The sequence below is a fragment of the Mauremys reevesii genome, linkage group 1 (genome assembly GCF_016161935.1).
Source record: "Mauremys reevesii isolate NIE-2019 linkage group 1, ASM1616193v1, whole genome shotgun sequence".
NCBI classification, from domain to species: domain Eukaryota; kingdom Metazoa; phylum Chordata; order Testudines; family Geoemydidae; genus Mauremys; species Mauremys reevesii.
Window position 1 is genome coordinate 141,311,803 of NC_052623.1, and position 12,285 is coordinate 141,324,087.

The following is a 12,285-nucleotide window of genomic DNA, read 5'->3' on the forward strand; positions in this document are numbered from 1 at the left end:
CTTATTTTTGTTTAAATAACTTCAAAGACATACTCTGGCTAGATCAGCAGTAGATGAGCTTCTTAGATGGTCCCTCGATTAAGGGATACCAAAAATTATTGGCTCTATGACCATTTGGTAATCTTGGACCCTCAAATGGGAACCCAATTTTATCACTTTCCTTTATCTGTCCCTCTTCCCTCTCTTTAAATTAAAAAAAAAAAAAAAAAAAAAAAAACAGTTGAGATAACTTTAGCGTGCTCTGACCTGAGCCAAAACCCACCAAAGTCAATGAAAGCTGGATTAAGCCCTGTATCAGGGGTCAGCAACCTTTCGGAAGTGCTGTGCCAAGTCTTCATTTATTCACTCTAATTTAAGGTTTCACGTGCCAGTAATACATTTTAATGTTTTTAGAAGATCTCTTTCTACAAGTCTATAATATCTAACTAAACTACTGTTGTATGTAAAGTAAATAAGGTTTTTAAAATGTTTAAGAAGCTTCATTTAAAATTAAATTAAAATGTAGAGCCCCCAGACTGGTGCCTAGGACAGTGTGAGTGCCACTGAAAATCAGTTTGAGTGCTGCCTTTGGCACATATGCCATAGGTTGCCTACCCCTGCCCTATATGTTAATCTAGATGCTTATCAATTTCAAAGACAGAAAAGGCTTTAGAAGCGACTCATAAGCAGGAATGGATAATGGAAACTAAGGCTATGTCTACACTAGCACTTTTGTTGGTATAACTTTTTTGTTGCTCAGGGGAGTGAAAAAAACACCTTTCTGAGCTACATAAATTATACCAACAGAAATGCCAGCGTGGACAGTGACATGTTCATATAATTTAGGTCCTTCATAGGTTTCTCATTTACTGTTTTCAGGATCTGTTTTCATCTAACAGAACTTTTTAATCAATTCCCTTTTTCACCAATTATGTTTCCTTTTTTTTCCTCTTGATACTCCCTCTGTTGTCTGCGTATTTTATTTCCCTATATTTCCCTTCTGTAATAGTGCCTGCTCACATACCCTACTTTTTTCTGCTTTTCCTGACCTGAAACCTTTCCTGTTTACCTTCTTTCCCCCATCTCACTTCTAAGTCCCCTACTTTTATTCTGGTGCTCTTCTTTTATCTCCTCACCTCCTATCTCAGCTCCGGTTCATCCGCTAGCTCACATCTGGCTTCTTCTCCTCCTTCTCTAACAGCTTTTTCCCACCGCTCCCTTCAAGCAGATTCTGTATTCCCCCCCACCACCTCCGAGCTGCCCTGATTGGCTGCCTCTCTCCCCAGAGCAACATTCTGTGCTTCTGCATCACAGCTGCAGCAGGTGCCAGTGCCAGGGCAGGATTACCCACTTCAGCCTCTTCCATAGTGATGATGAAGAAAAGGTGGCAGCACTGCTTACTGTGAGCATTATAGAAAAAAAATTAAGTATTTTATATCATTCTTCTCAGTCACAAATAGATAATTAGTTTGATGCTACAGCAAGGCCAGTTTGGTTTTCCCAACTGGCTCTTCCTATCATCTGGTAACAGACAGAAATAGATCTAAAAGACAGAGAGAAGGCTGCTTTTATACTCTTCAAGTTGCTCCGGAGCAGGCTACTGCAATGTTGTGTCTCTCTGATCCTGTTACACCTGGATGATATCTTCCTGGAGCATGCTAAATCTTTAGGTGAGAAAGTGATCCACTTACAAATGATCTGTGATAAGCTTAAGAATGTCTATCTGAAAATGAACAAAAAATATGAACTGATTAAAAAACAACTGGTAATCCACACTGTTTATTTGAGAAGTGAGGGAGACATTTCACTAAACAAAAAAAAAAAAAAAAAAACCCACCACCAAAAAGACACACATCACACCTCAAGAGTTGCAACAGGTTTTCAAAGGTTCTCATTATGGCAATTTCACTATTTACTGACATAACAAAATAATTGAGTAAGTGAGAAAAGACTTTATCCATAATAGTACAATTAGGCATTTCAAGAGTCATGTAAAGCTCTTACAACTAGTTCTTGCCTGTCTCAAAATTCCTTTCCTATTCATAAGTGTAAGAATGTAATGTTTGGCCCACAAATGAGGACTTGGAGATGATGGCATATTACAGTGTAAGTCTAAATTCGACAGACAGAAATTGTGCTACCAAAAAGGAAGTGTTACTTAAATCTACTTAATCTAGTGACCCTTTTCCATCTTTATATTAGAAAATCTGGTGTTATAAAAGATCTTACTTTATAAATGGTTCTTAAACTCAAGAATCCTGATGGATAGTTAGCTGGGTTGATGAAAAAATTATAAAAATATCTCAGTGTTACACAAAGATGCAGGCAACAACATGGTAATACTTTGTTCTGTTGACCATGGTGGGAAAGAGAGGAGAGAGTGAAAAGACTGAGTCTGTTTAGTTTAATGATATAAATAAGAGGGATGTGATAGTTACATAAAAAAATGACTAACACAGAGAACACAATCACACACACCTATTTTCTTTCATAACACAGAACAAAGGCACATTAAATGGAACTGAAAGGCAATACATTTCAAACTAAGTAGAGTCTGGGACACAAACCCTCATTCTTCAGGGCATAAAAAGAGGTATTGGGAGAATTTTTTCCCTATTTACAAATCTATATGTGGTTTCTTCTTCTGAACTATCTGGTACTGACCACTGTCATAGCCAGAATACTAGATTATTACTTATATTACAGTAGTGTTTGTGATTAAGGCTGCTCACACTAAATTTGCCTGTTTTCATGGTTTAAAGTTTGACATGTCACTCATACTCCCTTTGTGTCTCCTCTATTTTTAACTTCAGCATGTTCCTATTCCTTCCTTTCTCCTCTCCACCTTTATCTCGCCAGTTTCACCTCACTCATTTCTACTTTCCCTGGGGGTCTCTTCCATTCCTTCACACTGGTCCCATCTCTTTGCCACACCCCTCTTGACAGGGAGGTTCGGAGGGAAGGGCTTGCTCACATATGAAATGCAGAGACTGGAAGCAAGGCTGAGGGTCGAACACAGTGAGTTTGTAGGTGTCAGTCTGCGAAGGGTTATATGCAATGGTGTTGTAGCCCTTTTGGTCACAGGATATTAGAGACAAAGTAGGTGAAGGCCAATATCTTTTATTGGACCAACTTCTGTTGGTGAGTGAGACAAGCTTTTGAGTGACACCGAGCTCTTCTTCAGGCCTGGAAAATGCACAGCTCTCTCTACTCGCCTCTCTCACTGACAGAACTTGGTCCAATAAGCAAGATTTTCCCTAGCCCACCTAGTCTCTCCCAACACCCTAAGGGTGGCAGCTTTGTGCCTATCCCTCCCGCCTTCTCCCCCAGCCAAAATCAGGCATCAGACACTCCCATGGGAACTGTGAGCACACTAGGGTTGCCAGGCATCCGGTTTTCGCCCAGAACACCTGGTTAAAAAGGAACCCTAGTGGCTCCTTAAAGATCTGGTTGGCAGGGCTCTGTGCGGCTCCCCAGAAGCGGTGACAAGTCCCTCAACGCCTAGGCATGGCCTGGGGGACTGCATGCACTGCCCCCACAGCTCCCATTGGCCAGGAACCACAGCCAATGAAAGCGCTGCCTGCAGATGGAGGCAACACACCCAGCCCCCTGGCCACCCCTCCACCAGACACTTGCTGCTTCCGGTGAGCCGCTCGAGGCCCATGGCCTCAGCCCTGAGCCCCCTCCTGCACCCAAACTTCCTCCCAGAGCCTGCATCCTCTTCTGTACCCCAAACCCATCATCCCCAGTCCCACACCAGAGCCTGACCCCCCCCCCCACCATGGAACCCTCTCTCTCTGTACTCCAAACCCCCCATCTCAGAGCCCTTGCCCCCCACACCCAGAGCCCCCTCCCGCAGCCTGAACCCCTTATTTCTGGCCACACCCCAGCCTAGAACCTGTACCCTCTCCTGCACCACAACCCCTTTCCCCACACCAGTGAAAATGAGTGAGTGACGGTGTGGGAGAGCAAGCAACAGTGTGGGGAGGGCTCAGAGAAGTGGTGGGACAAGGGTGATTGGTTTTGTGGAGTTAGAAAGATGGCACCCCGATAATCTCACCAGGGTTCCAGGGCCCATGAGCAGGTTTCAGAGGGTTCACCAAGAAGAGCGGCATTAGACCGAAAGCCGAAGTCCCGCTGCATGAGCAGCTCAGCTTTGTTGGGGTCCCGGGTAACCGCCTGGCTTGCTACCCCTTAATGTCAGTCATGGGTTTTATATGCAGAAAACCAGTTGTTGTGACGCAAGCTGGCTGTGGAGTTATTCTAGCCTGTTGGCGGGGGAGACGCAGAAAGGAGGAGGTTGCCAACCCCTGCTGCAGCATCCAGGGCTCCTGTCAGTGCCACGGAGAACACAAGCCCCCTGGTGTCAGACACAGACAGATCAGAGGGCAGTGGCCTAAAGCGGTTGTTCTCCCCCAGGTATCCCTAAACGTGCAGGGGGCCACGTGCAGCGCCCCGCCCCCATTTCTCTGGCCCGACGCCCAGACGGGGGTAAGGGCGGAGACGCCGCACCCTGGGGCAGCCCAGACTCCCCCACCCCAGGGGAACAGCCACCACCCCTCCCGCTCGCCTGTGTGCGGGGCGGGGAACGTCAGGGCCGGGCTCCCCACACGCCTGCTACCCGCTGGGGGGGAGGGGGGCTACCCAGGGCGGGAGATGCTGCCCCTCCCCAACTGAGGGGCTCCGGGGAGCGCATGGGGCCAGGGGCCGCTGTCGGGCGGGACGCCGTTTGCCGGACGCGCCCCCGTCCCCACTGCGCAGCCGCGCGGATTCAAAACAGTTTGTTGCTCACGTCGGCGAAGCCGCTTCCGTTTCCAACGCCACATTCCGGCCACACCTGCCTGCGCGGAGCCCGGCTCGCCACCCGCCCGTCCGCCCGGGACACCCCCCGCAGCGCCATGTCCGCGGAGGGTAAGTGCCTAACTGCCCCCCCGCCGCCCGCGTGCGGAGCTGCCCGCGTGCAGGAAACGTTCCCCTGTCGTTCGCAACGGCCGGACCCAAACGTTCTTTGCGGAGCCGGCCAAGCCACGCCCACAATACCCCATCCTATTGGCCGGTTCCGACCAACCTTGCTGTTGCTATTGGTCCTCCCGGCTGCTCGTCGCCAGTGGTGTCATTGGCCGAGCGGCGGAGGGGGCTTTGAGGGAGGGGGCGCTTGGTGGGGGGCGGTGGCCTCCTGCCTTGAGGGATTGGGAGGGGGCGTCGTCGCGCTTTGTCTGTGGCGCGAGGCGGCGCTGAGCCGCGTGTGGGGGGTGGGGACAGGAGGTGCCGCCCCCCCGCGATGTGGGATTTGGGGGAGGGGGTTAAACAGGGACCAGAATGGCGCCCCTCCCCCCGCCGCCGCCGCAGGGAGTCGCCGGGCCAGGAGGTAATAGGTTAGAACAGGCTCATGGGCTGTCAGGGCTGGACGGGACCTCAGGAGTCACCTAGTCCAACCCCCTGCTCAAAGCAGAACCAACCCCCAGACTGATTTGCACCCCCAGTTTTTTAAATGGCCCCTCATTCACCCATGAAAGCTTGTGCTCCGGTACGTCTGTAAGGTGCCACAGGACTCTTTGTCGCTTTTTGCAGCTCCAGACTAACACGGCTGCCCCTCTGACCCTCAGGAATTGAACTCACAACCGTGGGTTTAGCAAGACAGTGGAGGTGTGGTTCACCTTCGCCCCCCCTCAGTGCGTGGGCTTTAGAGGGGGGGTCATTATTCTCTCCAGTTCTGGGGGAGGGGAATCAGACAGGAGGTGCTGCCCTCACCACCCATAGGCTGCTTTAATGCTGGTATTGCTTCACTTTTGAGGAGACACTAGATTTGCCACCTTAACTTTCTTCCAACATAATTTTTTGTAACGCAATCCCAAGTGGTTGCAGATCTGACTCTACCCCATTATCCCTGTCTGCCCCTTCTGCCCCACTTGAATGTCCCCCTCTTCCCTTTGCCCCTTCACACCCTCTCCGTTAGTCAGGTGGCTTCCTTCTGGGTGGCAATATGGGGAGCGTTTAGAGCACAGCTGAGACAGTTAGTCACCCTGTTCTCTGTTTTTGTGCCCAGTGACCCCCCTGGTCAGCTAGGAGGAACAGTTACAGAAAAAGTGAAGTCCTGTTCAGTCCCAGGCTGGAATATGGCCAGTACCCATGGGATCTTTGGAGAATTTAGTTGTTAAACTCTCAAGTCTCTACTGAGCGTGTGCACACTATGATTTTTCAAGGGCATGTAACTTGGCCAAATTTGTTCAGATTTTCTCTGGGGCAGTAAAAGGCAAATTCCTGTTGTAAGAGAAGCCCCCTTCCAAATTTCAAGACCCTTTTTCAAAGCATGTTGGGGCTACACCTTCTTAAACAGTTGCAAGAAAGTTTTAACAAGTGCAAAACATATTTTTTTCCCATTAACTCATTTTAAGAAATGGCTGAACTGTTTTTACTGAAATGTTCTCAAAAAATTAAGCAAGAGGCAGACACCATGGAAAATTTCCATGCAAATGTTTGAATTTAGCAAAATTATAAGCAACTAAAACAGGATCATCTAATGGGACGTGATAGGAAATGGAAAGTTTCAGTTTGTAGAGTCTTTCTATAGCAGTTCTCGCAGGGGGTCCCCAGGCAGCTCTGGAGCAGGCTGTGTTGGGAGTATTGTTCTGTTTTATTGTGGAAAAACTCTTTGTAAGTAATCTTCAAACCCTTTATTTTTGTGTGTATTTTGCAGTGTATTTCTTGCAACCGTTCTACTGTGTTCCTCTTTCTTTCATCCATCTTACTTTTCTCCATTCTGTTTAAACTATTTTCCTATCTCTGCTTTTCATTGCTACAGTTTGATTGGGGGTGGGTTAATTTTTACCAAAAAAAAATAATTGTCTGTTGGGCTGTGGGAGACCCAAAGCTAAATTACAAACTTTCAGACAAGACTATTGGAGCTTTCAAGTAACCATTTAAAAAAAAAAGTTGCTCTATAGGTTATTGGAAGTACACCATGCTCCCAACAAGAGAATCAGAAAATACATCCTGAGCCTGTAAGCAATGTAGGCATCATCCTGCAATCAGTAGAATGCCTTCTGCAACGGTAGCCCTAAAGGCAGTGAAGAATGACTCCTTGTCCTATGACTGTAGTCATGTGACTAGGACCAGGAAATAGATATCTTGCCACCAATCTTGTATGTCAGACTCTTAGTATACCATGCATCTTTTGGCTTAAGAAATAGCTTGATTGGTATTGTTTGCTTGCAGAGAGTGCCATATCCATCTGTCCTCAGCCAAAAGGACAAGATGGTCTGATACAAAACCTATGAGTATAGGGAAAAGTTGAAAGAAATCAAGGAAGAGCTCCACATTAAAAATTGTTTCCTAATGAAGGAGTCATGCAAGTCTGTGTATGTGTGTGAGAGAAACCCACCTTATCAAATAATGCTCTTGTTTTTGTGAAGCCACAATTCTGTTTCTCATGAAAACATGCATTCCTGATAATTTCAGAGCAAGGCATATGTAAGACAGGTTCCAACACATTTATATACTGATTTTTCAGAACACAGGCATTCTATATTCCAAAAAATAACTACATACATATGCTGTACACTTCGTAATTCACACTGGCATGTCATCAGAAGGTGAAAGTGAATGGAGAAATGTTATTTAACCAGTGCCAACTGATGGTGCAAGCAGAGCAAAGTGCTTTGGGAAGCACTCCTAGCAGGTGAAAATGAACTGGGAAAGCGACATAATAGTCAGCAAGCCATCTGCTCAGTTGAAACCAGGCTCTGTAAGAGTTTGTGTTCAAATGTCACTACTGACAGTAGTAATTTTTGACAGCAGTAATTTTGATTTTGCTAGATATAGACTATAGCTTAAGATATTAAATTTTTTGATGCATCTGACTGATACAGTCAGATGTCGAACAGTTTTATCTCTATATAAGTCATCATGAAGCAGCTGCCCTACATTTTTAAATGCTTTTAACTTTCGTGCAGAGATTCCGATGGTTCTGTACAAAGGCAACTAGAGTTCTTCATAAATAATGTACTGAAAAATGCTAAAATAACTACGAATAATGATCATAAAATATTAAATTAAAGAAACAAAACTGACAAAAACTTGGGACAGAATGTCCTAATCAGTGTGTAGCTCTGCTCTGTCTATAATAATCTTCTTGTGCTCTGAATGTACAAAGTATGAGGTGCATTTGTATATCCTATAGGGTCATACAGCATATAGTATCCTGCTGCTTTACTGAAAATAACTGGCCATCTTCTAAACAGCATAACCCAGGGTATGTATTGATTCTGAGCAAGAGAAGAGTTAAATGACTGAAGCTTTCTTTGGACATACATTTACTCTTTATTAAATTTCCAGGAAGAACTTTGTTAGCCTATTGATTCATTGGAATGACTTGTTAAATGATTTAAAGAAGTAGCACCAAATATATTTACTTTATTACTGTAATACTTAATTTATGACGCAGCAAAGCACCAGTATGTGTGTGTTTTCATTTTACGGTGAAAGTAATTTTTCCCTTGAGAAGGTGCAACTCAAAACCTGAGGAATGTTTGACACTATTTTTCTTAATTATGATTTTTTTGTTTCCATGAGACAGTTACTGGAAACGTACGAATATCTCTGTTAAAAATTTTTTTTTGGATCACTTGATGCTTATCTGTTCTGTTCATTCCCTCTGAAGCACATGGCATTGGCCACTGAGCTAGATAGATCATTGCTCTGACCCATATGATCATTCTTATGTTGATTGTGGAGTTAGGTAATTTAGTCAGTTAATGCTCTAGCCATTGCTCCCAGGAACTTGGATTAAAATCTTAGTTTGCATCACACATTAAAAAGATTTTGGTGGCTTAATTCTAGTTTCTGTGTGGGACGTGTCTGCTGTGTGCTATTGATTTCTCATTTTTAAGAGCACCAAAAAGAGAACAAACATTTATAAAGAGAAGTTGTTTTTGTAGATACTGCTTTGAGTAAATATATATCTGAAATGTTCTTTTGTACTAAGGTTTTGAAGACATGGATATTTTAACCTGAATAGGTGAAACATTTTTCTTTTAGACTATATGACCGTGGTACTTTAAAGTGGAAGTGATCTATTAAATTATGAGATTCATTTCTTCTGTTGCTGTAGGAAAGTGTGCCCCGATAGAGGGCATATCCAGTATTTAACTAATACTATGCTTTACTTTTAAAAACTCTCTAGTATTAAATGACATTGGTGTTTAATCAAGTCTATATCCATACATGCATTTTACTCCACAAGCCTAAATTAAAAAGTGGTACTGATTTTCTGAATCCTCAACTTCTTTTCCCCCCTCTAACAACTGCTAGTAGTATGTTACCCAATTGCTAGTTCTCTTCCATTGCTCATGAACTCCATGGGCCACCAGTCTTACCATTAGATCTTTGCTGTTATCAGTAAGGATTTCTCAGCGAGCATTTCATTCCTGTTAAGCATTCATGGTTTAAATAACAGATCAGGAGTGTTAATGACACGTTGAGTTTGTTTTTTATTAAGCATCTCAAAGAATGCCAAAAACAGCAGAAATAGTAATTCCCTCTAAAATTGCAAAGGGGTTTGTTCCTTTATCAATTCATCCCTTTGAACTAAAACTGCTGTGGTCAGCTAAATGGACACTTAGTAAAAAAAAGTGAGATTATAGTGGCAGACTATACTGAATATTCAAAATACACTTCCTTTTTCTGGAAATACTTGTCATTGTTTTAGGTTCCTCATAACTGAGTGGTTCAGATATCTCACTGAGTGCTGCATTTTACTGCCACTTTCCAGCAAAAAGTCCAAATCGTTGACAGGATTGAGAGACAGGAAGGGCTTAGCTGCAGATGTCTGCAAACTTCCACAGCTGTTTGTTTTAAATAAGTCAGTTTATTGGGAAAGATGAATGTCTATATTATTTCATATGAAACTCTTTTTAACACAAAATTCAAATAAATAATATATTTCTTAAAACAACTCTGAAAGTTTCCAGCCTGTCTTAGGCATCTGTGTGCTGAGGAATAATTATTTTGTTGGCATCAACAGACAAGCAAGATAGCAACTTCTTGTTTGTTTTGTAATTATACAAGTTTTAAAATAAACTGTAGTTTATGGCTATATCACTTAGATCAGACTTACCTGTCTAAGCTGCAGACAATTCATTATTTTATATATCGGGGTGGCCAAATTTACAAGCCACATACAACAGTATTCAGAACTTTGAGAGCCGGGGTACACTTGCCAGGAGTTGGAGTTTCGGCACCTGCCAGGGCTTGGGGTTTCAGCCCTGCTCCTGCTGAAGCCCCGATCCCCAGCAGGTGCACTCTGTGGGTTTGAAGCCCTGAGATCCCCCACCACTGCAAGGCAGAGGTCCTAAACTTGTGCTCCCGCCCCCCAAGTCTGGTAGGTGGAGAATGGGGGTATGTGGAGGGGGCTTTGTGAGCTACACTTTAACTGTAAAAGAGCCACATGTGGCTTGGAACCACAGTTTGGCCACCCATTTGTTTTTATATAATTAATAACAACACACACCTATTATATATATACAATGCCCCAACTCAGCCAGCCAGCCTCTTAAGCAAGTGCCTAATTTAAGCATAGCTGTAATCCCATTGATTCTTGTGGTATTACTCATGTGCTTAAGTACCTCTCTGAAAGGACCTTTAACGTGCTGAGTCAATGTGTCATAATGTGATAGTGCCCAAACACTGCTATAATAGGATCTGGTCTTGCCTGAGTGAATAGGCTCAAACCCTGTTATTGAAGAGCTTTTTAAAGACCTGATGGGAAAAGGCTCTCTATCCCATTTTTGGTCTGATCAGAAACCTGAGTGTGTGGGAATAATTGGATAGGAGCAAAGAGGAAAGGTGGCAGATTCATACCCAGAGCACAGTCCATGTTATGCATTGAATCAGGTAGGGGTGGAAAAACAGCATGTGGCTAAAGATAGTATCATAATACATATGCACCAGGAGGCTAAGTTATAGTTTCATAGGCAGCCTGAATTCTGACTCTTCCTTACTTTTCACTGCTTGGCTTTATAGTCTTATTGTTCCTTTAATATAGTTATATTGCATGTAATTTTTTAAAAAGTGTTTTCTCAAAATAAAGGAAATGCCAGACGTAACTGCAGTGCAAACATTCTGAACCCAGAGCATTTACTGTGGTTGTGTCAACATTTGGCATGTTACAGTTAGACTGTAAGCATTTTGGGACAGGACCTTTGGCTTTCTGTATGTTGGCAGTGTCTCTCATATTGGGACCTCATTCCTGTTTGGGTTCAAATGCTACCATAATATAACAACTAAGTATGGAATTGTGAACTGATTTACTTTGATAGTATTAAGCCTAGCTTTTTGTAATTATATTTTTTCAATGGTTCTCCAGTTTCAGTGCGATTGAGTATTTAAACATAAAGGGTGAGATTTTCACAAGTGCTCACAGGGCCTAACAGTTCCTTGTCTGTAGAAACAGTTAGGCCGATGCTAAGTGATTTTTAAAATCTCACCCAACCTGCTTTGTAACCTTCTCCCTTGTTAATATCACTTAGAATCACAATGCATGTCTTGGAAGATGATTTAAATCTTAAACACTCAAATTTCAGTTTAATTCCAGCTAAGCTATTGTACAGTTCAAATAAGTGGGTAATACTAGGTGTGGTAAATTTGCTACTGCCATTAGAACGGTATACAGAGTGGTGTCCAGACTTCTCTTTCTTTCTGTACATGCTTTTAGATGATTATGTTTCTGTGAGAGTTGAGGATGATGTTGAAGCTGTGATAATTGAAAATTCTGAAATAGAAGATGCAGAAAATGGACTGTCCACACAAGGCTGCGTGTCAGTGGAACAAAATGCTCAAGTAAACAGTGATGATCACTACATGACTCAACTTGCATATGGTAAATACGCTTAATTTCTTCTGAGAGTTAATGCCCATGGCCCATCCTTCTGGCAGAGTGCTCAGTGATTGTATCTTTAACACTATATTCCCCATTACTTTTTCTGTTGTATGTGTGTCTCTAAAACCTTAAACAAGCTACTTATTAATAGCTAATAGTTTTGATAGTATAGTTTAAAACAAGTCATTTTAGAATCTTGTTTCCCCTTAAGGATCTTCCCTGTTAGCGGTGATCTCAATAATAAGGTTTAAGAATTGTTTTTCTCACACATACATAGGAATTCATTATTTCAAATAGAATCCGTTGCAGGAAGATTAGTGTGTAATTTAGAGGGAAAAAAACAAGACCAGAGAATCCTGGCTGCCCAGTAGGTGTGGCATTTAGCTAAATTAATTGGGATACAATGAAAATTCTTTTATGCACTATTCTAG

The 12,285-nt window shown here is 43.3% G+C and overlaps 1 protein-coding gene and 1 long non-coding RNA gene across 10 annotated transcripts in view; one reads left to right on the forward strand and one right to left on the reverse strand.

Annotated features, from left to right (window-relative positions):
- Positions 1-533: 533 nt before the first annotated feature.
- Positions 534-4,900, reverse strand: LOC120386130. 2 transcript variants are annotated; one of them, XR_005589565.1, is made up of 4 exons: positions 4,772-4,900; positions 4,040-4,310; positions 2,845-3,017; positions 534-1,702 (listed from the first exon to the last, which is right to left on the reverse strand). It is a non-coding gene; the product is annotated as an uncharacterized LOC120386130 (long non-coding RNA). The 2 variants fall into 2 exon arrangements; XR_005589557.1 differs by lacking the exon at positions 4,040-4,310 and having other exon boundaries at positions 2,845-2,981; positions 4,772-4,880.
- BEND2 (BEN domain containing 2) overlaps positions 4,372-12,285 on the forward strand; it is a 34,697-nt gene continuing 26,783 nt past the window's right edge. Inside the window, exons 1-3 of one of the 8 annotated variants that reach the window (XM_039504887.1) lie at positions 5,253-5,347; positions 8,159-8,230; positions 11,690-11,854. Coding sequence is in view for 5 of the 8 variants with exons in the window: in XM_039504500.1 (XP_039360434.1) it covers positions 4,674-4,890; positions 11,690-11,854 (382 nt within the window). In the remaining 3 variants the exon portion in view is untranslated. Of the gene's footprint in view, positions 4,891-5,187; positions 5,348-6,248; positions 6,634-8,158; positions 8,231-10,776; positions 10,870-11,689; positions 11,855-12,285 lie in introns of those variants that run through there. The other 7 variants (XM_039504500.1, XM_039504427.1, XM_039504817.1 and 4 more) reach the window with 7 other exon arrangements.